The following is a 25,111-nucleotide window of genomic DNA, read 5'->3' on the forward strand; positions in this document are numbered from 1 at the left end:
TTCCAGCTTCTTCCCCACCATGGCCCGCAGGATCCCTGCTTTCCCTCAGTGTGAGATGGCGGCTTCAGCTCTCCAGGGCTTTGGCAAATCAAAGGTAGAACTCTGTCATTAGATTGGAAATAGAACAAAAACCATTTCCACTTCGTAAAAGAGGAGAAACTTAATATTTATTTCCTTCAATGAAGGCTGTCGTAGTTTCACACAGGTCGGAAGCAATGTAAGTGATTAGGTGTGTGTAGTGTTAGAAATGAGGAAACGTGCAGAAGCAGTGCACACTGGGATGGCGACGAGACTGCAGAGTTAGGCCAACAGATTCCGGTCGCACATTGACCGGTGTCAAGCTTGAGCAACTTCATCCCTCCTGAGCTCCTCTCCCTTGTCTGTAAGATGGGCATGTTGGTAATAACTATCTTCTGGCACATTTTTAGGCTAGTAGGTTGTAGTTGCTCACAAAGCAATGCTAGCTCCCTTTCTTTCCCCTCTTTAATTCGCTTTAACTCCTGAAAGCATCACATCCTGTTTTCATAGCCTGTACTAGCAACATAGCTATTCCGTAAATACCTGTTAAATTCAATATTATCTGTTTTACTCCTAAAATGGTAACAGTTCATCCTTGAAGATATTTTATCTGGATGCCACTGGCTTAAAGCATGATGAAATCAGTGTGTTATTCTAAAGCAATAACACTTACCAAGGTCACCCCGCAGCCGAAGGCTCACCTCCTTCTCTGAGTTGCCGACCAGCAGCAGCCCTTGAAGGAGAGACTTGCCAAACCTCCTGTGATATCACACACACTTGCTGCTTGTAATGCAGGCAGGCGTTGTGGTGAATCAAAATGATCTCTCTGATTGACAATGTGAAGATATCTTAAAAGAACAACTCGTGAAACAGAATTTAAAGCTGTTGTTTTGACACTATGGTTTGACATTTGTTTGCAGCTACATTTTTAAATACAATTAAGAGAATGTAGATTTTTTTCTATGTGTGTTAAAGAATTCAACTCTCATTTTTAAGAGTCTTTAAAATGAATACTCTTTTATGTGAGTCAGTCTTAATGTGCCTAATGTGCCAATTCTAAAAGTGTTATTTCTTTAAAATCTCGGTGAAATTTCAGAGTAGAATGTCATAGGCTACCACAGCTCCCTCTGAGACATGCAAAGGCAACACGACATACTGCACAGATCCCTGGATTGGCACAACTTTAGCTGCCTTTGTGCCCTGTGACTTATGTCAGCTCAGATGGGCATTTACCCTCGGGTCTTTGTTTCTCCTGAAAACAGCAAACAACAAGAAAGAGGATTGGCATCACGGTGCAGTGGGTTCGGCATCCTATGGGAGTGTTGGTTCAATTCCTTGCCCCTCTGCTTTAACCCAACTCCCTGCTAATGAGCCTGGGAGGCAGCAGATGATGGTGCAAGTGCTTGGGCCCAAGCCACCCACAGGGAGACTTGGATGGAGTTCCAGGCCCCTGGCTTTGGCCTGACCCAACCCTGGCTCTTGTGCCCATGTAGGAAGTGAACCAGCATCTCCATCTCCGTCTCCTCCCCCTTCCTCTCCCCTCCCCTCCCACCCCTTCCTCCTCTCCCCTCCCCTCACACCCCTTCCTCCTCTCCCCTCCCCTCACACCCCTGCCTCTCCCTCCCTCACACCCTTCCTCCTCCCCTCCCTCACACCTTCCTCTCCCTCCCTCCCACCCTTCCTCTCCCCTCCCCTCACACTCCTCCTCTCCCCTCCCCTCCCACCCCTTCCTCCTCTCCCCTCCCCTCACACCCCTTCCTCCTCTCCCCTCCCCTCACACCCCTTCCTCCTCTCCCCTCCCCTCCCACCCCTTCCTCCTCTCCCCTCCCCTCACACTCCTTCCTCCTCTCCCCTCCCCTCACACCCCTGCCTCCTCTCCCCTCCCCTCACACCCCTTCCTCCTCTCCCCTCCCCTCACACCCCTTCCTCCTCTCCCCTCCCTCTTCTCTGTCCTTTCCTGTAACTCTATCACTTTATCTTTCAAACAAATGTGTGAAGCTTCAAAACAGAAAACAAAATTGATAAATGCAAGAAGGAAACTGGCATTTAAAAGTAATAACATACACAAAAAGCAAGAACTGTAGTATCTCCAGAACCTACTATTTGCCTGAGATGTAATGGATGCCCAGTCAGTGGCTAGGCAGCTGGATTGGGAATGAATTGAATTCTAGACAACTAATTACAGGATTTAAAACTGGCTTTTTTCCCTCCGGCCCAAAGAACTTAGCACATGACAAAATCTGATAGTACAGTGCAAACCTCTGGATTCTAATAGTGATTGGCTTTACTAGATTCTTGGTAAAATTCAAATTTAGGGTGTAAATGCGCATGGCTTCCTGTAATTCAATGGCATTGACATTTCTAGAACCTATTCTGAAGAGGAAGTCGGGAGGTCCAACAGCTGCACTTCTTCAACCTTCTGTGACAATGAAAAGTGTGGACTATGCCTTTACAATTAGCATTTTGTTTCTTGTAATTCACTCAGGTTATGGCAAAAAAAAAAAAAAATCCCACTAGGGTCAGAGTTGGTCCTTTCAGCTTCTTTGCACCCAGCACTACTTTCTCTTCCTAGCATCTTAAATTGATTTTATGATCTTGAACACTGTGTGAGCCCTTTCATGTGCTGTACAAGTGCAGTGTTTATTTTTGGAGTAGGGATTCTCTCTTCACACATATAATCGTCTCTGTATACATTATTCACTGCCTACTCCTGTCTAATCAAGAATAGTGAGTGTGTATAATGTCACATATAATTATTCTTTATGCTTTGTTCCATTAAAGACTTGTACTGAAGACTCCTTAGAGTCAGTAACTAAAGCTCAGCAGGAAACCACAGAGATACCAAAGTCTGCTCATTTCTGAAAAATAAAGATATCACGCAAAGTTACCACCAGAGATGGAAAATCCAACTTTTCCAACAATTTGTACTTTGTGGAAATGCAATAACAAACTTAGTATTTCTTAGAAAATTCAATAAATAATTGCTGCATTCACCTAGCCTAACATATTTTAGCCATTATAATCCACTAAACTTTTTTTTTAAATAATAGGGTTTTTTTTCTTCAGTTATTTTTTTTTTTTACTTGCAATTCAGAGTTACAGAGGAGAGAATGAGAGACACAGAGAGGTCTTCCCAAATGGCCACCCAAGTGTGCTGATCTGAAGCTGGAAACCAGGAGTTTCTTCAGTCTCCCATACGGGTGCAAGGGTCCAAGCAGTTGGGCCATCCTTGGATGCTGTCCCAGGTCACAAGCAGGGAGCTGAATCTGTAGCAGAGCAGCCAGGACACAAACTGATGCCTTTGACATTTTCCAGAGTATCAAAGTTGTAACTATCAAGCTCAGTTCTATGGCTCAAGGACTAAATCCTCCCCTTGCCTGCACCAGGATCCCATATGTGCACCAGTTCCTGTCCTGGCTGCTCCACTTCCCATCCAGCTCCCTACTTGTGGTCTGGGAAAGCAGTGGAGGCTGTCCCAAGGCCTTGGGATCCTGTGTGTGAGAAACCTGGAGGAAGCTCCTGGCTGCTGGCTTTAGATTAGCTCAGTTGCTGCCACTGTGGCCACTTGGGGAGTGAACAAGTGAATGGATCTTTCTCTGTGTCTCTCCTTTTTTCTATAAATCTGACTTTCCAATAAAAATAAATAAAGCTTTAAAAAGCAAGTTGTGACTATCTCCAAGACACTGAAATTCAAGCATCTCAAATATTCAGCATCATCTATTTTTATAGAAAAGATAACTTCTCCAAAAACTTCTCTGAAACCACTCATTAGAATTTTCTAATCAGTAAGACCTCTTTTCAAACAGGATCCTGTTTTATGAAAGAGTGGATCAGATTGCCCAGATTCTGCTGTCTGGCACTATATATATATATATATATATATATATATAACTATATATTATATAATATATATAATCTAAAAAATTATGTGCATCCACATGCATTTTATGATCCTGACATTTTGAAAACCAGGTGAAGTCCTACTTCATTTCTGTTGATTCCTGTTCCTTATCTTGGCCAGTTTATTGTTATAAAGCTCAGTTGCCAGAAGGACTGGTTCTCTTCAGAAGCTTACCTATTCCAACTTGTACAGGATGACAGCATCCATTAGCTCCTAGTCGTGTGAATTCTGCCTATATTGTCGCATCACTTCCCCCTACATTAACCCACTTGCCTTCCTTTTGTAAGGACCCTTGATATGACACTTAGGGCCCATCAGGTAATCCAAAATAATCCGCACATCTCGTTTCTTAATTTAATGACACCTAAGAAGTCTTTTGTGCCAACTAGCACTAACATTTTTACAGACTCTGAAATGGACATGCGTTTCTGAGTATTCAGCAAAGCAACTGTGATAAGATACATGTTTGCTATCGACCCTGCAACAGTTGCTGAATTAAAACTAAATGTAGTTGCCACTGATAAACCAACAAGGGGAAAAAAGTTATATCATGAGACATGTATAAATTCCACAGAAAGCGGAAAAGGCAGATGAAGGGAACATAACGCAACATAATACAAACGGAAAACAAACAACAAAGTAATAGATTTAAGCCTAGCCGTATCAACAATTACACTATATGTAAATTGTCTAACTTTAAAAAGCAGAGTATCAGATTATAAAGGAAAGATCCAGATACGTTCTGTTTACAGGAAACTTCTTTTACATGTAAAAACATAATCAGAGAAAGTAAAAGGAAAAAAAAATATCATATTGACTCTAGTTTAAAATAAATTAGAATGGGTATATTAACATCACACAAAGATCTTGGAACAAAAATCATGAGAGGGCCCGGAGCGGTGGCGCAAGTGGTTAAGGTCCTCGCCTTGCACGCCCAGGATCCCATATGGGCACCGGTTCTAATCCCGGCAGCCCCGCTTCCCTTCCAGCTTCCTGCCTGTGGCCTGGGAAAGCAGTGGAGGACCAAAGCTTTGGGACCCTGCACCCGCGTGGGAGACCCGGAAGAGGCTCCTGGCTTCGGATCGGCATAGCATCGGCCGTTGTGCTCACTTGTGGAGTGAATCATCGGACGGAAGATCTTCCTCTCTGTATATCTGCCTTTCAATAAAAAAAAAAAATGATAAAAATAAATCTTTAAAAAAAAATCATGAGAAAGAGGCTCACTTCATAACAATATATAAATTTCCAGGAAAACTTAGCAATCTGAAGTGTCTATGAATCTAACAATATTAGAACTGTAAGAAATAGACACATCCTCAACTATTGTTAGAGAGTTCAATAATCCTCTTTCAAAAATTGGCAAAAGCAAATAGATGGAAAAATAAGTCACATTCTAAAAATTTTAAAGTTTATAATCAACTAGCTTCACATTATTTTTAAATATTTCACCTTGAGCAGTATAATATACATTTCCTCCCCCAAGGATAAGCAGATAATTTACCAAACAAATTTCAGATTTCAAGTTATAGTGCAATGAAATTAGAAGTCAAATATAGAAAAATCTCTTGAAAAGCTTCTAATTATGTTTCAGTTCTATAACACAGTTTTAAGGAAAGTGGTCCAATAAGCTATTGAAAGAGAAATTAAATATTCTGAACCAAATAAAAATGAAAACATCAAGTTTTGGGGTATCACTACTGCAAAACTTGAGAAACTACTCAAAGCAGAAAATGTCTGAAAAAAAAAGTTCAACGTTCACTTTAATGAAACCGAAAAGGAGAAAAACAATAATAAGATAAGCAAAAGTGGGCCTGGCGCGGTGGCGCAAGTGGTCAAAGGTCCTCGCCTTGCACGCCCGGGATCCCATATGGGTGCCGGTTCTATCCCAGCAGCCCGCTTCCCTTCCAGCTCCCTGCCTGTGGCCTGGGAAAGCAGTCGAGGACGGCCCAAAGCCTTGGGACCCTGCACCAGTGAGGGAAACCTGGAGGAAGTTCCTGGCTCCTGACTTTGGATTGGCTCAGTGCCGGCCGTTGCAGCCACTTGGGGAGTGAACCATTGGACAGAAGATCTTCCTCTCTGTCTCTCCTCTCTGTATATCTACCTTTCCGATAACAAGTAAATAAAATCTTTAAAAATATATATAAGTAAAAGAAAGTAAATTATACAACAGGAAAACAATGCAGATTATCAAAAAAGCAAACAAAAATATGTTTCTTTGGAGAGATCAGTAAAACCAATAAACTTCAAGCTGATATGAAAAAAATTTGAACTTGTTAATATCAAAAGGGATAAAAGTGACATTAAGTAGAGATTGCTCAGATTAAAATGATAATAAAGGAATATTATGACAGGCTTTACATCATTAATCTTGATAACCAATTAAATGAATCACATTTCTGGAATACAAACTGTCCAAGCTGATTACGGAAGAAATAGATATCCTGAGCAGACCTATGTATGTTTATTTTTTTCTCAAATACTTGTGAAATTTTATTTTGGGGCTTAACAAAGGGGAAAATAGTTTTAGCTAGCACTTTTATTGCTGATAGACTTACTAAGATAGTATACATTCTTTCAATGACCTTTTTACGTGTGAACATCAAACCCATATGAAATTTGGTTGTAAAATATGAAGCAAGAGACAAATGTATAAATAAGGAAAAGGGATGAAGAAACGCCAGAGTGAGAGGCACGTGGACTCATCAACGCTTTGGGGAACAGTTACATTCCCTGGAAACCACAGTGGCAATCTTAGGAAAGTAGGCTTTTCTAGATAAACTGTGAGCTAATGGGAAGGCATGTTACCAATGTCTAGACAGTGGCTCATGTTCTAAAACAGAGATTGGGGAACTATGGCAAACTATGGCTATATTAAGCACACATTGTTTTTGTGAGTAAAATTCAATTAGGATACCGTGACATTCATTTGTTTTGTTGTTGCTGTTGTTTGTGAAGTATTCAATTTTATCTGTTTAGTTTTTTTATAAAATTTTGAAGTTATTTCATGATACAGTTCCATAGGCTCTGGGATGTCCCTTCCCCTTTTCAGAGATCCCCTCCCCCCACTATGTCCCCCTATATTATTGCAATGGTATAGTCTCCCACAACAGTCCTAAGTTCATCATTCTTCTGTTTAAGTGTATCCTGACATTGTGGGTACAAACAATGGCAGACAGTCCAGCATCCTATTGTCAATATATAACTAACACTTTCACTGGGAGTCCACTTGATTTGGAAGTACAGATGTATACTGTATTGTATTTTCACATCTGGATATGACAATCTCTATTACACAGTTACTATACATCCGCTTAAATGAGAAACCATGAAATGAAATCCACAAAAGGAAGAACAATAGAAAATTTGCAACAGCATGAAGTTAAGCAACTTGCTACTCAATAACCAAGATGTCGCTGAGGAAATGAAAAAGAAAATAAAAAACCTTCTTGAAGAAAATGATGCTACAATATGACCTGAATGGTACTGAATGAATTAATAAGAAAAAGCTATTCTGAAGAAATTTAAATAAAAACAAAAATATGAAAACCCATGAGATGTAGAAAAAACAGTATTGACAGGGGAATTTATACTATCAGATGCTTAGAAAAAAATCGAAATCTCAAATAAATGTTCCAGTAATGCATCTTAAGGACTCATTAAAAAAGAAAAATGAAGAGGACGCAAGAAATGATTTTTTAAAAGCACAGCAAAAATAAATGGAATTAAAACTAAAAACCTGCAAATTGCAACGAGAAAGAGCCATTTTTAAGATGATGAGCAAAACAAACTTTTAGGCAGACTAGCAAAGAAAAGTTAGAAAAACCAAAGTAAAATTATAGTTGAAAAACAAAACATCCTAAGAAACTAGTCAGGTGCTCTCTTCATTCTGAATAGATCCTGTGATCACTATATGGTGTCCTTTATCTTTTAATGTTACTCACATCAAAGTCTATATTATCTAAGAATGGTTACCGCAGCTCATGTTTCCTTCCCATTAGCCTGGAATATCTTTTTCCAACCTTTCACTTTCAGTTTCTGCTGGTCTTTGTTGGTGAGCTGTGTCTCCTGTAGGCAGCAGATAGATGGGTTTTGTTTTGTTGATCCAATCCACTGTGCCCTTCTAGGCTGAAATTTGAGGGCAAGTTCATTAGCTTTGGAAAGTATGTTCACAGCTTCAAGCAGTGCTTACTGCAAGCGTTCTTCCTTCCACTGCTTTTGTTTAAGTTTTAGTTTAGAAGAATTCTAGATTTACGGAAGAATTACAGACACAGTGCAGAATTGCTGATTTCCTTTAACCAATATCTTGTAATTGTGGTATCGTTTAAATTAAGAAATTCCAGAGCAGTGGCTCAACTGGCTAATCATTTGTCTCCAAGCACTAGCATCCCAGATGGTCACCGCTTTGTGTCCCGGCTGCTCCACTTCACATTCCACTACCTGCTCGTGGCCTGGGAATGCAGTGGAGGATGGCACAAGTCCTTGGGACCCTGCACCCACGTGGGAGAGCTGGAGGAGGCTTCTTGCTTTGGATCGGCTCAGCTTCAGGCATTGTGGCCATTTGAGGAGTGAACCAGTGGATGGAAGATCTTTCTCTCTGTCTTTCCTTCTCTCTGTCAATCTGCCTTTCCAGTAAAGATAAATAAATCCATAAAAGAGTAAAACTAAGAAATTAACATTAATGTAATAACATTCACTAACCTACAGATTTCATTAATATTTTACTGCTTCCTGTTGATAATTTTTATCTGTTCTTCATTTGAGCTTTGTTCTCCACATCTTCCTTCATTTTATCCAGCTAACCAATGAACTTCAAGGTCTTTTCTTTGCATTTAAACTAGGACTTTATTTTTTTTTTCAGTAGGAAAGTTATTAACAGTGCTTAGTTTGACATACATCTGGAAAGGGAAGTCTGGAAGCTTTGTCATTTTTGCTAAATTTTCCTCCAATGATATTCATATCTGAATTATCAAGTCGAATGTGTCTTCCTGTGGTTGTGTCATTAAAATTTTCTGGACTAGAAATGTGGAAAATGTGTGTTTAAAAATATTTAATAAATTATAAGTAAGTGAGCTGACCTGAGCTAAAAAAAAAAAAAAGGAAGAATCTGACAGTATTCAGGTGGCGATAAAGGCATCTAGTAAATCTTTTAGTAGTGGGAGAGGCAAAGAGCAAGCTGAGGCGTGCCAAGGAGTCGGCGTGCGTGGAAGCAGCTACCGAAAGCGTGCGGGAGAACAGGGGTAGTCAGAGGTGACACAGAATTCCAAGACAAAGGCTTCGATCATGGCAGGTTTTTAGAAACCCGGACAAGAGGATGTAATGATAAACTGGACTTTCCACATGTGGACATGTTTATGGTGACGGGTCATTAGGGTGCTAGTGTTCCATGAGCAGTTACAAATGAAAGTCACACATTTGAGAAAAGGGTCAAATCTTAAAGGGATAGCAAGTGCTGCTGGAAAGCAAGGGGGTGGGAAGAAGAGCAATAGCAAAGACTCCTCTACACAGAGTGTAAGGTCAGTTGATTGTCGGTAAACACGTTTGGAAGATTATGTGAGAAAAGAAACCTGACGAATAAATAGACTAGCTTTAATTTCTGTGCCCCTGTCAATATTTCTTCTGAGTCTCCCATCCCTTATTTCTATTCAGAAGGTCACAAACATCTGTTTCTGTGATTAAAACTTTAAAGTGTTTTTGTGTCTTCTGGTTTCTAGTGTGTTTGGTATTCCACCACATCCCTGACATAATCCTCTCCTTAATTTGGTTTCTTCCTATTTGAGAAAAAGGAAGAGTAACTAAATCAACAAGAATTGCTAATGATTTCATGGCATATCGCAAACAGAATATTGTCTGGTGTTAGAATTTAGTCATATATTTAAGTCATACTTACGTAACATTTTGTTGTATTTCTGACTCCACATCTGTTTTTGATATTTCATGAAACGCAATAACTGATACTTAGTAAGCAAAAGAAGTAAGCCTAAAAACATACTTAACAGGCAGTGTTTGTAAATTGCTGGAAACTGTTAAAATAGCACGTACAGAAGCACACACATTCATGTGCCTGTGTGTATAACAGAACAGGAAGGATCAGCTGTGCGTCAGATGTTTTAAACCAGGAGCACTGGCAGGGACGAGTCTTGATTCATTTGTTGGGTTTATGGTTTTCAGGGATTTGATGCTGATTTCACATCAGAAAAACATTGAGCAGCTGCAGGAGACCCTCAGACAGAAGCTCCTGAGCGACGAGAACTGGAGGGAGAAGGTAGGAGGAGATGATGGGCTCCTATCAGCACGCGTCTTACTTGCTTTTTAACCATTCTGTCTCCCAGACTATTCCAGGCAATTGCTTTGCTTCTTTTTTGACTCTTTGTATAATTTCCTACACTAAATGTGCTTACGATGTGTGTCGTTTCTATGACATGAAGCAATACAATGGAAATTTTAGCAGAACAGATTTTAATCTTGTGAAGTTAATATAGCCCTCATTCTTGTGCAAAAGTATAATTTTTTGCTCTTAAATGTTTTTCCAACAAAGTCAGGTTCTAGTTTTGATCCAATTCTTAAAATCAGAGAAATAATTAATTCTTCCAACTTCTCTGCCTCATTGTATTATAGGAAGATAATAAAGTAAAAAATAAATTGTTTAATTATTTAAAATATTTATACAAGCTATTTAAAATGAATAGCCTTTAGCTTGTTATGATCTAAAAAATAAATATTTTTTCTTTGATAATGAAAAATAGCTCTTATTTTTCAAAGCTTCAACAATAAATATGCATTGCTTCCATAATTTTAGATAAAATAAATAGGATTTTGTTTGTATTTACTTAGTAGTACTTATCTGTTTAAGAAGCGGAGAAAGAGAGACACAGAGAGACAGCTCCTGAAATGCCTGCAGCACGTGGGCCAGGCCCAGGCCAGAGCCAGGAACACAATGTGTGTCTCCCGCGGAGGGGCAGTCACTCAGCAGTGACCTGAGCCAGCAGCCTCCCTGGGTCTGCCTGAGCAGGAAACTGAGGTCAGAAGCCCAGCCGTGGTGTTGAACTCAAGCATCCTGATGAGACACAGCACCATGACTGGTATCAACCACCAGGCCAAACACTCACCCTCAAAGCAATGTTCAAACATTGTTAGTCCCTTCCTTCTCAAGCCAGGTACCGCTCTGGCCATTGATGTAGCGGCCGTCATCTCCCTCCCCTAAGTTTCTAGTTGCCCTGAGTTGACCCTATCTGAGCTAAAGTCTTCCAAACTCCTTCACGTGCCCAGCTGGCATCTCTGCCCACACGGATCCTCTGCCTTGGTTTCTTACTGTGTCCTGTTGTGTCTGGATCTGGCTAGTTCTGAATTCTGACAGTCTTGTTTGTTACCAGATTTGTCTCCTTGGGCAGTGGCTCCTATAACTTGTGACCTCAAGCAACTTGCAGTGGTCACCTTGAAGCTAACATCTGTTAGTTTTGCCTTCAAACATATTGAAACCATTTAGATATTGCTACTGGTTCAAATCAATTCAAAGTTTATCACTCCCATTTCCAGTCTTTAAACATGCGCAGTGAGTACTAGCCCTTTATAAGTCAATATCCCCTCCCTTGTTTCAGGATACGATCAGTCTGTAATAAAATCACCGTCGTAAGAATGGTTCTAAGCAAAAATAAAGTCTGAGAATACAGGGTGAGGCTGCTGTGTTTCTGGTTTTGCACCTCAAGCCTTATCCTTCTTGAAGGTTCATGCTGCTTTCAGTTTTTCTAGTTTTTATTAACCTCAGTGTTCTCAATTAACTGGTCTGCTCTTATTTAATAATTCATTTTTTTACAGACATAAAAATAAGATGGTCAACCTAACTAGCAATCCAAAATGTGCAAATTATAGTAACAAGAGATTATAAGCCCATCCAGTCAATGAGATCAGTTTTGGCACTGTGGCAAAGGTCTGAGTGAAGCAGGCTCTTGTACTTGTGCAGAGCTGGAAATTAGAGCAACCATTTGGAGAGTGGTTTTTCCATCTGTATCAAGAGATATTATTACTGGGCTCCTGCTCGACTCCAACTCCGCTTCACTGACGAAGTGGTGCGAACAGGACAAGTGAGCATTAGCCTCTCGCTTTCCTGTCATGTCAGTTTCACAGTGAAGCTAATCCTGTGTATTCTTACTACACCCATGATTTCTTTCTAATATGTTGATTATGTCACCGATATATTTGGCATATATAATTGTCTATAGTATAAATGGCCATTTCATTTTGTTAAAGGGGACACAACCTGTTGTTACTAAACGTTGCCCTTTAGTTAGCAGGAAGTCAGGATCTGGTAAAGCCAAGGTATGATTATTGTGTCCTGGCTGTGTTAGCTGTTGAGACTATGAATAAAGAGTTGTCTAAAAGTCCTCCCATGGGAAGGGAGAATCACCAACATGACATTATCATCTCTTTCTTAGGTCACAAATGGGAATAAACTTCATAACTTCAGCGCTTTTAGCATTCAAAAAGTAGAAAGCAATTTGTGTCTGCACTTAACTATTGTAAAAAGCACATAATAGCATCAACAGTTGCTATGCAACAAGGATGGCACATTTTAAAATAACTACATATTTAGTAATTGCCATCGATTTTTGTTTATTTCAAGTATTGCTTTGATGTGAAGAAACCAAATGAATGTGCCTGTTGAATCTGTAAAATTGATTCCAAATGTACAGTTTTGTCACTACTCAATTGAAATTTTGTAATTAAAAAATCTCCCATAAAAGCCTGCTTATATAATCAACTCAGACCACTTATTGACCATCACATTTTATTGCAATAAACAAATTTCTAACATTTTCTTAGATTATCTCAAGACAGCACATTTAGGAACATTTTGGAAATGCAGCATTGACCTCATATTAAATGATACATAGAAATTTTTAAAAAAACCAACAGTTAAAACAAAACAAACTTACTTCCTAGTTAGTGCAACTGGTTTGATAGTTGTCCCATCCATCAAGACAGTCAACGGGGGTCGCAGCCAACCTAGGAGAGAATGAAGGGACAAGAGACACAAAGAATGGACAGCATGACAGGGTGTCTGATCAAGCTGTCAATCTATTCATTTTGATTGAGGGTTTTTATATTCTTCAGTAACTAAGGCTCAGGGAGGGAAGGAGAAACTGGGATGCAACTGTGGTCTCAAGACGGATTGTTCTTGAGCAGCCACCATATCAACAATAGTAACCAACATACCAACAATAGTGTAGGTAACCAGCAGCATGTGTCGGCAGGTACAGCATAAATCACATTCTGAAACAGTTGCTAGAAACAATTGAAGCTAAGAGTGTGATTAGTTTCATAACTTCTTTCCCAAGCATCTAGCCAGCTGGGGGTTTTCCACTGGCCCATAGTTCTATATTCAGAATGGCTTCAGTGTGGCTATAGTACATGGCTCCCAACATGGCTTCAGTGTGGCTATAGTACACGGCTCCTGACAGATAGTGAAAATTCAAGGATAACTTTAAAAAGTAGGAAATTCCAACTTTTGAAATGATTTATTTACTTTCATTTGAAGGGCAGATTTTACAAATAGGGAAAGAGAGACAAAGAAAGTCTTCCATCCGCTGGTTCACTCCCCAAATGGCCACAACAGCCAGAGCTGAGATGATCCAAAGCCAGAATCCTCCTCAGGGTCCCCACATGGGCACAGGGTCCCAAAGCTTTGGCCGATCTGCAGGGCTTTCCCAGGCCATAGCAGAGGGCTGGATGGGAAGTGGAATAGCTGGGACACACTGGTGCTGAGAGAGGAAGCTGGCGCCGTTGTTCGGAAGGTTAGTTGCTCCATGACCCCAGCTGGCCTCAGTACATTCCAGTTTTGAAGGGAGGTTTAAATAAACCTCACAGATTTTTTTCAATGCAAAAGAGTCAAATAGCCTGATCATTTCTAATGTGTTTTACTACTATACAGACAGGTTAAAAAGCAGTAGATGTTGTTTTTTTTTAATACTGTTTTTACTTATGCAGAGTAAAAACATAGCTTAAAAGAATACTGAGGTCTTTTTAACATCTTAAGTTACAATGCAGCTTTTAAAAATGAATTACTAAAGTACCCACATTTATACCTGAAATCACCTACAAATATTATCTAATGTAAGCCATAAATACAGTTACTAAAAATACTCTGCCTTGGTGATTTACTATATTTACTGTTCAGCCAAGTTTTTGTGCTGCATGCTTTCCAAAGATCTAATTTAATCATTGTGACACTTCTCCTTTTACATATAAATGGGAAAGACTCAGAGAAGTCAGATAATTTGTCAAGGTTATACAGCATGGAAATGAGTTGAGAATGAACTTCATGTATTTAAATACCAAATCCAAAACCTGTCCATTGAGCCCAGAAGGAATAATAGCAACCAGACCTACTCTCTCACCTAAAACAAAACTTGAAAGCAAAGAGGAAGCAGAAGTTTCAAGATATTGGACATGAGATGACAAATGATCGTGATTTTTACTGATGGAAGACAAATGTGGCAAGCCCTGTGATTGCCATAACTTGGTGCCTTTAAAGAAGTTTCAGGCCAAGATGTTGGAATGGGAATCTGACCGGTGCTCCCCCCTCACTAGCTGCTCCACTTCCCATCCCGCTCTCTGCTCATCATCTGAGAAGCAGCAGAGGATGGCCCAGCCAGACAGAAAAGACCCTGCTGAGAGTTCAGGGAGGTCAAGGTTGTCAGGGTTTATAGAAGGAAGCTGCTTGGGGAAAGCTGCTAGATACAAAGATTCACTCCTCCTTGAGAACGTGTGTGGTCAGTGCATACTGTGGGAAACTGCTGAGCACCGAGGGAAGGACACTGGGCAGTGAGAATACTGACTACTCAAACACGGCCCACGAAGACGCCGAGTCTCACCCGGCACACTGAAAAATCTGTCCTTTCAGAGACACTGGCTGGATGACTTCCGGAGGGGTCTTTCATTATTAGTCGGGGATAATTAGCCCTGGATGAAAGGCTGATCTGGCCCTGTCAAAATACATTTTAAAAAGAAAATCTAAAATAACTAAGTCCGTTCCAGGAAGCTTCCTGTTTCCAAGAAGAGGAACCAAGAACATTCATGGAATACAAAAATATCTGGCACCGAGGCAAAATAAATTTCTCAATGTCTGCATTCAAACAAAAAGTGTTATGCCTGGAAAGAAATAGGAAGATGGAACCCATAATGAAAATTTGACATAAAATCAATGAATAAAAACTGATCCAGGCAGCGGCACAGTGGCTCAACTGACTAATCCTCTGCGTGCAAGCACCGGCACCCTGTATAGCACCTTTGTGTTCTAGCTGCTCCACTTCCCATCCCGCTCTCTGCTCATCATCTGAGAAGCAGCAGAGGATGGCTCAGTCCTTGGGACCGTGCACCCACCTGGGAGACCAGAGGCCGCTCCCAGCTTTGGATCATCTCAGCTCTGGCCGTTGCAACCATTTGGAGAGTGAACAGAAATGGGAAATCTTTCTGTCTCGTCTTCTCTCTGTAACAAAAAACTCTGCTTCTCTAACAAACACAAATAAATCTTAAAAAAAAAAATAGTGACCATACTAGTTAAGTACAATGAGAACATGCAGGTGAGAACCACCATATCTGAAATAAAAAGTATAGTGGTTTTGTTGTGCCCAGATTTTACAGTCCCCAGAAAATCTTCAGGAGTCATAAGTTGATGCAAAGGCATAAAGGTGGTTTATTCAGACGAGGCCGCCAGCCGCCCCAGCCGAAGCTGCAGAAGGCGCAAAAGAAGAAGAGGGGAAAAAGGACTGAGGTTCAACAGCACACGGTTTTTATACATCTCAGGCCAATTCCACACAATTATACAGTCATGATTGGTCAGTTTATCTGCTAACTTTCAAAAAGAGCAAGTTGGCAGGCTTCTATTGGTGGGTTTGAAGCAAGCAACTTTCAAAAAGTACAAATTGGTGGGCTCTGGGACAGTGGGTGACCTATCTAACCAGCACACCAGAGGCCTCTTTCCTGAAGAGTGCTCTGCCCACGTGACCTGCCGGGTGTCACATAGACTGCCAGGCCTGGAGGTCACACAGCTCCCAGCCAAGCAAGCAAGGCAGAAACCACAAAAGCAGAGAACACCCAGGTTCTTCAGTTTAGTGACAGATACGCATTATGGAAGAAAAGTTTAGTGAACTTAAAGAAATAACAGTATAAAGATTTATAAAATAAACCAAGATAGAACAATGGGAGAGGAGAGGGTGGAAGGAGAAATCGTTGAGCCTAAGTAACCGTATCATGGAAAATAGAAATTTTTTAATTAATTAAAAACAAATAAATAAAACAAGAGAAAAGATATCCATATCCCATATGTCTTACTAGGTAGGACACAAAGATCAGTTACTCCTCACTAAGGTATTAAAGATTTCTCTGCACACCCCTCCTAAAACTGTTCTGCTCCTCAACCATTAACATATGGCCTGCTAGTTATAAGCCTGTTTGGACTATCCTAAAATTCACAAAGTTCAGTAAAAATCATGCTTGAATATTGTAAGCTGCTAAATATAAATATGAAGAAAAAAAGAGACATGAAACAGCTGAATAGTACCCTATAGCCATTTTAAGGTGTATAGCAGCCAGTTGTGTATATACTAAAATTGAGAATGTCAAGGAAGTAGTTACAGGATGTGGTTAAGAACTTGCATATTCTAATATATTGGTCACTCAGTACCATGTCAATTAACTTCATGATGTTGTAAATTGTTCTTGAAGTTGTGTAGTGGCTTTTCATTGGAGGGGATGATATTCTACCAGCTCTACTGTCAGACCGGGGATGGTTTCCCAAATGAAACTATTGAATATGTCTGGACAGTGAGATGCTGGACTCTCTGCACGGTCCATGCCCGCAATGAAGGAATCATGACTGGTTATGATCTGTACTACTGTAACAGTATGGAGGAATTCAGTATGGGGGGAGGGCTTAGGGAGGAGTCAGGGGAATCCCAGAGCCTGTGAAACTGTCATAAAATGAAAAATTTTTTAAATTAATTAAAAATAAATAAATAAAACAAGGGAAAATATATCCAAAGGATATTAATTAATTGATTCATTAAGTATCAGTGAGCTGTGAGACAAATTCAAATGACCTGCCATGTGCATAACTGGAATTTGTGAAGACAAAAGAGGGGACAGAGAGGTCTCTGATAAAGCAGCAACTGGAAGTCCTATTAAACTCACAAGACAACATCCCGCATTTTAAGAAGCATAAGGAAATCACACCAAGGAACAGCATAGTAAATTGCTCAAAACAATCATAGAAACAGGAAGTTGAACCCAGTTTGCGGGTGGCAGGGAGGCATGTAATATGGAGAGGAACACATGTGACAATAATAAGCTTTTTAAAATCAGAAATAATGCAAGTAAGAAGACAGTGAAATTGAAAGTAAGAGAGGCAAGGGATGGAAGCTGGAATCGTCTAACACAAAGTCCTTCTTACAATAAAGTATCAGATGTCTCAAGTAATGTATTAACTACTGTACAGAAAAACTGAAAGTAAAAAAAAAAAAGAAAACCACTGGTAATTCTGCTTCACTAACATGGGAGAATATCAAAATTTTAAGTTATGTTTCCTACTGAGAGCATGTCACTTTTTGCATCAGCATAAAGTTGAACAATTGTAAGTTGAGCCATGTAAGTTTTGTACTGCTTGTATACTTCCATGAGATTGCTATATAATACAACTATTAATATATCCCCAGAAGGTAGGTTGTATTAAATTGAAGGTACACTCTCTAATTCTAAAATAACTATAAATATAGAAAAATAAGTGAGAGCAAGTAAGGGCAAAGGCATCTTTATAGCCTCAAGGTTGGTGTGTAGAGTGCAGAATCAGGGATTGGCAGATGCAGCTGAGGGACACCAGGGATAAATGCCTCAGGGACAGGTGGAGTGCACAGCTTAAACCTGAAGGTCACCAAGCCTAATTAGGCCTATGGGCCTTAAGGGGGTTGAGATCCAGGAGGATGGCAATGCTGGGGTATCAACACTGGTACCCTAGGGGATTTGAGGCAGTACTGGGTAAGCAGGCATTCAAGCTGGCACTGAGTCCAGGATGGTGGGGTCAGTCTTAGCGTTACTGAGTCACTCCTTACAGATGGAATTTGAGCTAGAGGAGACTGTGGATAGATAAAAACCAGTACTAATTAAAACCTGAAAGTATACACAAAATAATTGGTTTTATTTTGTACAACTCTAGAACTCACATTATTTATACTTCTCTAGGAAATAGGAATTGCATCATGATTATCAACATTATCACTTTATTAGATGGCCATGTTTTATATATCATCACCAACTTGTGACGGTGGCTAGATTAAGGGTTACGGACGGATGGGGCTAAATCCTCTTTGGTTGGGTACGGAGGGTAGGGGGTGAACAAAAATGCCTGATTCACTGATTTAAGTGACTAGATGACAGGTGGTGATGCTGTTTCCTGGCAGTGGCAGGGGCTGGGAGAACAAGAGACTTTGGAGGAGGGTGTTACATTGAGATTTCTGATTCAGGCAAGTTAGTGGAGGCTGGTTATCTAGGTGGCTGCCAGGAGACAAGTGAATGGAAACCTCATATTCAGAGTAGTATCTCCTTTCTCTTCTTTTCTTTTAATTATTTTATAAGTGAGGGTGCAGAGAGAAAGAGAGAGAGAGAGACAGACAGAGATCTTCCATCCACTGGCTCACACCTCAAATGACTGCATTACCCAGGATTGGACCAGGGTGAAGCCAGCAGCCAGGAGCCTCCTCTGGGGTCTCCCACATTGGTGGCAGGGGCCCAAGGACTTGGGCCATCTTCTAATGCCCTCCCAGATGCATCAGCAGGGAGCTGGATTGGAAGTGCATCAGCAGCTGGAACCGAACCCACACCCATATGGGATGTGAAGGCAACAGGTGGCAGCTTAATTGGCTATGCCACGGAGCCGGCCCCTGTTCTTTTCTCTGGCCGGCTAGAATACTCCCCTGTGTTTGGCAGTCTGAGAACAGCTCATCTGAGTAATTCCACAATGTTCATGTGAGATCTTCAGTCATCTCTCACCCAAACAATTCAAAAATTTATTTTGAGACAGCCAGAATAATGTTTTGCATTGAGGCTAAACATAACTACTTAGCCTTGGAACAAATGTTCAGTCCTGTTGCAGGACTGAAAAAAATTAATAATTGACTCCATACTGAAGATGATCACCTGTCTGCCTTTAATTTAAATGGCTTAATGTAAACTTCCTTAGCGAACCTTTTGTGTCCTAGCACCCTGGTTTCAGCTTTTTCCTTGACAAACCCGACTGACATCTTTCCTTCTTTCGCCACGCCGCATCATACAGTTTGTTAGGGAGAAGGGGAGAAGTGAATGTTGCCATTTGCCTGGCACTTGTTGCCTCTTGGGCTTTGTAATCATGGCGAATGTGACTCCAGAGCCTGCCTAGCCTTGGGATCCCTTCTCTTGTCCTCAGTGTGACTGGAGCACTCAAAGACTTTCTCTCCCTGCTGTAGGCAGAGCCAGAACCAGTGATTGAAAACCACATGGAGGGAGACCTTTGCTCAGCTGAAGGAAAAACTACCTAATGTGCAGTGCTGCCTGAGAACAGCAACTCCCTGCTGGGGAAGGAATGAGTTATGGTTTCGAGGTGTGAGGCGCACCGCCAACAGGCATTTGCTATGGATTCTGTAGGCAACACTGAAGGGCTGGAGCATGGAAAGTAGTTTCCACTCACTAGTGAGCTTTAGCTTTCAACAAATGCTTTAGCTCATTAACACACCGAAAGATCCTCCAGGGAAAGGAGAGGTTACCGCCACGAAGGTCACACAGCCAGCAGGCAACGGGGCCAAAATGCAGAGCGAGGATTTAAGCTCAACTCCACCTGAATCCAAAGTCCTTGTTTAATCTTTCCACAGTTCACGGAAGCTGGAAAGACTGAGCGAGGGGATTTCTAAGGTCCCTTCCAGTAGTGTGATCCCATCTGAGTCAAAACCTGGATACGGGCAGTGTGATGTTTCCCGTCAGTCACTTCTCCTGCCTCCGCCACATCCAGTCCATTCTAGGAGTTCCATCAAGAAACAGACACTTGGAGAATCAGCATTTGTACTTTGTAGTTCCTCTGAACTTTCACCTAGACATAACATAAGCACCTTAAAATCTGCGAGGGGATTTTTTTTTCTTTATAGACTGGCAAGAACTGAGTTTACAGTACAGTGACCAAGCTTTTAGTCATTTATGTAGAAATAAGTAAGCATTTAGTGTTTGTGAAAGCTGTCATATCTACAGTGTTAACTTTTCCACTTATTTTTCAGATTCTGGAAGGTCTTACAAAGTCTTAGGCTATTTGGAGCAAGATTAATTATAAGAATTTTTTTAATACTATGATTTTTAAATAGTTTAATTAAAAACTTGTGTTACAGGTTTAATGCATTAGAGTTTGGAAATAAGGCCTTCTTTCAAGGTAAAATGGTTTCATACTTTGCTGAATCCTATTTTCCAGATTGAAGCTGAACTTGCCAAGGAAAGAGCCCGACATTTAGTTGAATTTGAGGAACAAGCTCTTCTCTTTAAGGAAGAAGCAAAACTGGAACTTGATATTGAAAAAGAAAAGCACCAAGAGCTTATCCGGAAGTATAAGAAGGAACAAGAAGAACTGCAAATGAAGGTCTATCCTTAGTCTACTCGGAAGTGTTTCCATGTGTTTGAAACTGCAGACATTGGTGTCTTTTTGACTTCATAACTTTCCTCACGATCAGCAGGCCTTGACTTTAGCCACACCAGTAAAATGATGTGGCTAGTCTCAAGAGTGGATAACTGAAACAAGCATACTAACCAGATATGTATGGATTTTTTTATATGACTAAAATAAGGTTATTTATAAAACAGTGGGGCCAACACTATGGCACAGAGGGTTAAGCTGCCATCTGCAAGGCAGGCATCCTATATAGGTTCCAGTTCCAATCCTAGCTGCTTCATTTCTGATACAACTTGTTGCCAACATCCTGGGAAAAGTAGCTGAAGATGGCCCAAGTCCTTGGGTCCCCGCACTCGCTTGGCAGGCCCAGTGAAGCTCTGGCTCCTGTTCTGCCTGGCCCAGCCCTGGCTGTTACAGTCAATTGGCAAGTGAACCAATGGATGCAAGAGCTTCATCTCTGTCTCTGTCTTTCTCTCTGTCTCTCTCCCTCTTCCTCTCTAACTTTGCCTGTTAAATAAATAAATAGACAGGTAAATAAATCTTTTTTAAAGCATAAAATATATCAATAAAAAATTAGCATGGCTAGTTAGTCCAATATCTCAAATACCTAACATTAAAAGGCAGCTATTTTACATAATTAAAATTTTTTCGACAACCAAAACATAGCTTTTTTATGTCTGCAGACATTTTCAATTCCATACAGTTTGAAAGAAGAGCAAAATTTTTAATTTTTCTATTTTAAAGGCAGTTTCATCTACTAGTCCACTACCGGAATGCCTGTTGTAGTCAGGAACGGAAGCCGCGAGCCTGGAACTCCAGCCTGTCCCTTCTGTGGACGGCAGAGACACAGAGATCACTGCTCCCAGGCTGTGCGTTAGCAGGAAGCTGGCTCCAAAGGGAAGTAGCCGGGACGTGACTTCATTAGTGGATGGAGGCCTCCTGTCCCACAAGGAACTCTCCTAGGGAAAACTTTTGAGATGTACTCACATCTCCCAAATTTCTAAAGCAGAGTTTCCCAAATATAATTTAGGGTTTTCTTAAAGTTCCCTTGTTTTTCCAGGACTTAAAGCACATGTGTGTCCATTGATCAGCATTCAATGGAAAGATAATATTTTGAATAAGCTCATTAACAGCCCATGTTAATTAAGCAGCAAATGAGACCTGATGACCTCTCTGTGTAAAGGAGCCATGGCGCCATCATTTCAGTAGTCCATTGTAAATGGCAGACAGGACCAGCTGGTTGGATGTATGACCCATGCAGTGCCATGGGGCCAACTCTGAAACAGGCCTTGTGCTTTGTATTTAATGCCCTACAGATGCCACCTTGGTATTTGTCACAGTTTCGTCTCTGCATTTGTGTTTTGTAAGTGGATTCCTAATGGGACAATGGAACAGGTGTGATGAGCTTGGAGTCTTCATTCCTCTGAGGTTCTCCCCACCCTAGCCTGTCCTCACCTCCTGCTGCCTGCCCGTGGCATCCCAGGCTCTGTGGAGTCTCCCCTCCCCTGCTCCTTCACTGCTGACTGCGGGTGCAGTCCTGGGTGGCTCAGGAACCCATCAGCAACGAATGTAAACAACAAGCTTCAACTGGCCAGATGTTAGTGGTTCTCGACAGAAATCCCAAGCCACATTTTTTTAAATGAAATCCAACTTTTACATGTTGACTGCTTAAAAACAAAACAGATCAAAACACACGTGTGGCCTGGTGAGGCTTCTCTTCCGAGACAGCCTTGCCCTGAGCATCAGCTCTCCATCCTGACCCAGCAGTGACCCCCTCCCTTCCTGAACCCATTGAAGATAGCAGAATGCTAATTCGTAACTTTACTAACTTGTGGCAAATACGTTTCTTGCAAAAGCTATTCCACATGTAAATTAACATTTGAAACAAATGCTGAATACATAACTCTTTTAAAATAATAGTTCACAACATCCTGGGAACTTTGGTCTCCGAATGTTTTCCAGAAGCTCTGTGGGTTAGCTTCTGGTGCTCATCTTTATAATATGACTGTATTGGTAGGCTAAGTAATTAGGAATTGTTCCGTCAGAAGCAGCTCTGCTCTTTTTTGTTTTGTCTCTTTCACAAGAAAGAAAACAAGCTGTTTTTTTCACTTGTAAAGACTTCCTGTGATGAGGAAAAGCTATTCCAGATTATTTTTGCATTTTTCGAAAACTGCCATCTGAGAGGCAGCATATTTTCAAAACATTTTGGTTTTCTGTAGAACTATATTGTCCGTTACCACATGTGGTTACATAGATGTCCACCAAATTTATTAAAGTTAAGAAAAATATGAACTTCCTTTCCCTTTCGCTGGCCGTATTTCAGGTCGCCAGTGCTGCCCTTGAGGGCCTGTTAGCCTGTCTCCCAGAACAGGCATCAGGGAGCGCACTGGTGGCTGGGAAGAGCATTTCTATCGCAGGATTGGACTTGTTTGGTTCTTTGTTTTGTTTTTAAGAGTTGTTAACATTTGCCAGTAGTCACTGTCAATGGCTAGTGTCCACCATATTAAGTGACACAGAATATCTTCATTATCAAAGAAAGTTTTTGTCGGGCACAGTTGTTCTACAGTACATAATGCCAGAGGACACCTCCAGCACCGAGATACAGAACCAAGCAGCTTACCAATGGAAAGCACGTTGGTATGGCAATAATGGAATAAAACTGAGAGGTTCTCCTCCCTGGAACACCAGAAGTCACACATCTTGGGGTCCTAAACTGTGCAGGTTCGACACAGAGAGGGCCCAGTGGACTTGAACTTGAGCTATCCCTAGTAGCTCAGAGCAGTTCAGAGATTTGTATATTTCCAAGTGGAGCACAGTGCCTGCTGTGAGACTCCTACATGGGAAACTATTAAAGCTTGTCTGAACTATTAAATAAAAGAAAATCTAGAAAGCCTACATGTCATAGTTTGTTGTTATCTGATGAAACAGTACACTGACTAATTAGAATACACCTCTTAAAGACCAAAGGAATTCTGTAGGTATCTTGAGATGTTGCTTCCACGCTAATGTGAGATTTATCTTGCAGATATCAGACTTAATCGCAAGCACCACAAGAGATCTAAAGCTAGAAGTGACCGACCTTGAAGAAAAACTCCGAGAGTCCCATATCCGATACACTGAACACTCTGAAGCGAAGCAAAAAGAAATTGAAAACCTTAAAGTCTTGGTTGCAGAATTTGAATCTCGCTTGAAGAAGGAAGTTGACAATAGTGACTCACTTTCAGAGGACTTACAGAAGGAAATGAAACAGAAGTCAGATGAACTGGAGAGAGTCATGCTGGCGCAGACACAACTGATGCGGCAGTTGCAGCAGTCCCAGGAAGAGGTAAGGCGTCGATGAGGAGACCTTTGCCGAAACACGCAAGCACAAGCCACAGCTTGATGTCTTGCAAGGAGTCCTGGGCCTGAGATAGACCCAGCTCTGTGCTCACCAAGGCTCGTTAGTTGTCTGATCTTGAGCTACTCCACATCTCCAGTGCCCTCAGCACCCGACCCTGTTGCCCATGACTCCATGACCCCCAGGTCCAGGATTCTTTGTGTGTTATGTCTAGTTCTAACTTTACGTCTCTGCCATAGAAACTAAAAGCATTTGCTGCCTAGGTTAGAAGGAAGTTAGGCTATGTATTTTTTTTTTATTATCGTTTATGATACAGTTCAATAGGCTATGGAATTTCCCAGCCCATTCCTCGAGCTTCCGCCCCCATTGATTTCCCCTTTGGCACTACAATGGGTGGTCCTTCATGAACAGCTGTGAGTCCATCATTCTGCTATTGAGGTGTTTCCCGCCATTGAGGGCATGGACAGTGTCAGAGAGTCCAGCATCCTACTGTCAGGATAGATTCAGCAGTTTCACTGGGAGTCCATCTTTGGTCTGGATGCAGAGAGGCATACTGCACTGTGTCTCCACATCCAGACACGTCAGTCTCTGCTACATTTCCATTATATTTCCCCTTAAATACAGAGTCAGCAAACACAGTCCATAATGGGGAGAAAACTAGTAAATTTGCATCAACATGAAGTTAATTCATATGCTACAAAAATACCACTGCATCGCTAGAGTGATTAAAAATAAAATCCAAACCTTCTTGTAGAAATTGATGCTACTGCATGACCCGTGTGGCTCTGGAGAAATTACAGTTAAAACTAGAACATCATTACCTATGAGATGTGGGAAAAAAAAAAAAAAAACCACAATGTTGAACGGGACATTTGCAATCTCAGGCGTTACCAGCAGTCAGATCGTCTCCTATGGATGGTCAATTAATGAATCACAAGAACTTATTGAAGTAGATACAAATAACTAGGAAGAACAAAAAGGGAAAATTCCCAGCAAAAATAATTAGATTTGAGCCACAAAACTGCAGATTGAAACAAAAGAAGTTCATTCTCTAAGATGAGCAAAGCAACCCCTCAGCCATATTAGCACTGAGCGTCACCAGGGGACAGGCACTTATACTCAGTGATGAAAGAGAAATGGCTCCAACTTTTTGCTCTTCACGTGGGTCGCGACGTTATCGGCAACC

The 25,111-nt window shown here is 41.0% G+C and overlaps 1 protein-coding gene across 1 annotated transcript in view; it reads left to right on the plus strand.

Moving 5' to 3' along the window:
* LEKR1 (leucine, glutamate and lysine rich 1) overlaps positions 1 to 25,111 on the plus strand; it is a 178,930-nt gene that overhangs the window by 138,897 nt on the left and 14,922 nt on the right. The window contains exons 10-12 of the mRNA XM_040974853.1: positions 10,088 to 10,181; positions 20,394 to 20,558; positions 23,614 to 23,913. Of these exons, the coding sequence (XP_040830787.1) occupies positions 10,088 to 10,181; positions 20,394 to 20,558; positions 23,614 to 23,913 (559 nt within the window). The remainder of the gene's footprint in view (positions 1 to 10,087; positions 10,182 to 20,393; positions 20,559 to 23,613; positions 23,914 to 25,111) is intronic.

Source organism: Ochotona curzoniae, unplaced genomic scaffold (genome assembly GCF_017591425.1).
Source record: "Ochotona curzoniae isolate NIBS_2020 unplaced genomic scaffold, NIBS_Ocur_1.0 contig_2599, whole genome shotgun sequence".
Lineage (NCBI taxonomy): Eukaryota > Metazoa > Chordata > Mammalia > Lagomorpha > Ochotonidae > Ochotona > Ochotona curzoniae.